The 2072-nt window shown below is 30.7% G+C and overlaps 1 protein-coding gene across 1 annotated transcript; it reads right to left on the minus strand.

The window, feature by feature from the left end:
- Positions 1–234: 234 nt before the first annotated feature.
- Positions 235–1205, minus strand: LOC108742841 (AP-2 complex subunit sigma). Its single transcript, XM_018478179.2, has 3 exons — positions 884–1205; positions 618–767; positions 235–528 (listed from the first exon to the last, which is right to left on the minus strand). The coding sequence occupies exons 1-3, from the start codon at positions 884–886 to the stop codon at positions 253–255; spliced, it is 429 nt and encodes a 142-aa protein (XP_018333681.1). The 5' UTR covers positions 887–1205; the 3' UTR covers positions 235–252.
- Between the last annotated feature and the right edge of the window lie 867 nt (positions 1206–2072).

The following is a 2072-nucleotide window of genomic DNA, read 5'->3' on the forward strand; positions in this document are numbered from 1 at the left end:
AATGAATAAGTGAGTGGCAAATAACTAAAGTTTTTTATTTACAATTAAATGATATAGAATACACGAAGAAAACTAAATGAATGATGTAGTAGATTGTAATAATCTCCATTTTTACGTGATTTTCTTATTATCGTTTCAAATTCTACAATTTGATTTCAATATGTTAAGATACAATTAAACATTGTAATAATTATCAGCCTTATCATAATGGCATTACTTTAAAATGTACAGTAATTCTGTTTGCCCTTTTATTCATTCTAAATTGTTTAACATTAAAAGTTGCTTGAGAACTTTGGTTTGAGAAGTTTCCCTAATTTCTCCAGCAAGAAACATTTCATCTACTACTGTATACACCTTATAAAAATTAAAAACAAGATCCAATTCACACACATTGTGAAAATACTCGTTCAATACTTCCACAAAGTTATGTATTGCTTCCAAATATGACAAATTGTTGTCATTTACATCAACACATATGCAAAAGTACAATCCTGCATAACGGCGATAGACAATTTTAAAGTTTCGAAACTGAAAAACACTTGCATTAACAACTTAATAAGTCATGCAAATCACTGACTGAATCATGTAAATATGCAATACGAGCATGGTATATTTACCTCAACAAAGTTAGTGTGCTTTGCATCCCTTACAGTTACCACTGCATGAACTTCTTCAATGAGTTTTTGCTTCTCATCATCATCAAAATTCATGTACCACTTAGCTAATCTGGTCTTTCCAGCTCTATTTTGAATAAGGATAAAGCGAATCTAAAATAAGTAATTGTGTAAATTACTTATCTAATTGGAGGAATTCCTTAACCTAATTTTATATTACTGGCCCACTTATTAACAAAACAAGTGTTTCTTTTGGCAAATTTTCTTACCATTTCCTGTGATATTTTAGAAAATTATCCAGAAAGTATCCGCCTTCTTTTTTATATCTACACTACACAATATAACGGTAGGTTAAGCAGCAATTCGACCTTTTATCATTTTAAAAAGATAAGTAGTGAAGAGCTTCACTTGTAAGCATCGTTGCTATTCTATATCTCTATTATTCGGTCCAACAAAAACACTCTAATTAAAGTTCAGGATTAATCACTACGAGAAAATAGTAATTTGCAGGATTTAATATACAATTTTAGGAATACACATTACATTTTACTTTACAAAAGGGCAGATTCTTTTAACATTATTATTAGAATACAAAAAAGAACTGTTCACAAATACTTTTGGATGTGGATGTTAGGGACTTAAAGAAATTCGAAGATTAGCTCAGGATAGGAAACAGTGAAGGTCTAGACCAAGCAGTATTAAGACAGACGACTTTATGATGATGAAATTGATATGTAACTCCTTTTTGCTTCTGTCTGACATCATTTTTGGGACCCCCTGTATGACAACTTGTCGCAATGTGTACGCAAAAAAAAATTATGGTAATCATTCAACCCTTCTACTTTCAAAATCCTACGCATTGAGTTGGATGGTAGGAATACTACGTGCAGCTTTGTGACGTAATGTAGACCGCAGACATTATGCGAAACTAAAGCAAATCGATAATCCTAGCTTTTAAGCTGAAATTTTTATCACGGAAATATAAATTTTAAATGCTTATTCAAACAAGGGCATATTTTACGAACTATTTGATAGAACGAAGAATCAACAAGCTGTTGTTGCTTCATCAACAAGTGCCATGTAATGTAGTCATTTCGTTCGAAATTTATACAGACTAGGCAAACAGATCACCGAACATAGAATTAAACATTTCTTTATTGCACGAGTGAAAGTGCATAATTTGGTGAACTTATAGAGAATATTTATTCAACTACGTCCATCTGAATATATCAACTGTCCCAAACCAACCGAATTCTCAAAATTTTTTGAATAAAGTGTAACAATCCTCAAAGGATTTGAATTGCTTTTATTGGACTTAAATTACTTTATTATTTAAATAAATAGATGGCTGAAAGAATCTGTACCAATTTTCCTACACCACGTCATATTTTGCAAAAGATGTTACATGTACTAATATTCTCAACTTTTATGTTTATCGTTTCAATTGAAATAGAAAGT

The sequence above is a fragment of the Agrilus planipennis genome, unplaced genomic scaffold (assembly GCF_000699045.2).
Source record: "Agrilus planipennis isolate EAB-ADULT unplaced genomic scaffold, Apla_2.0 scaffold383, whole genome shotgun sequence".
In the NCBI taxonomy this organism is placed as follows: Eukaryota; Metazoa; Arthropoda; class Insecta; order Coleoptera; family Buprestidae; genus Agrilus; species Agrilus planipennis.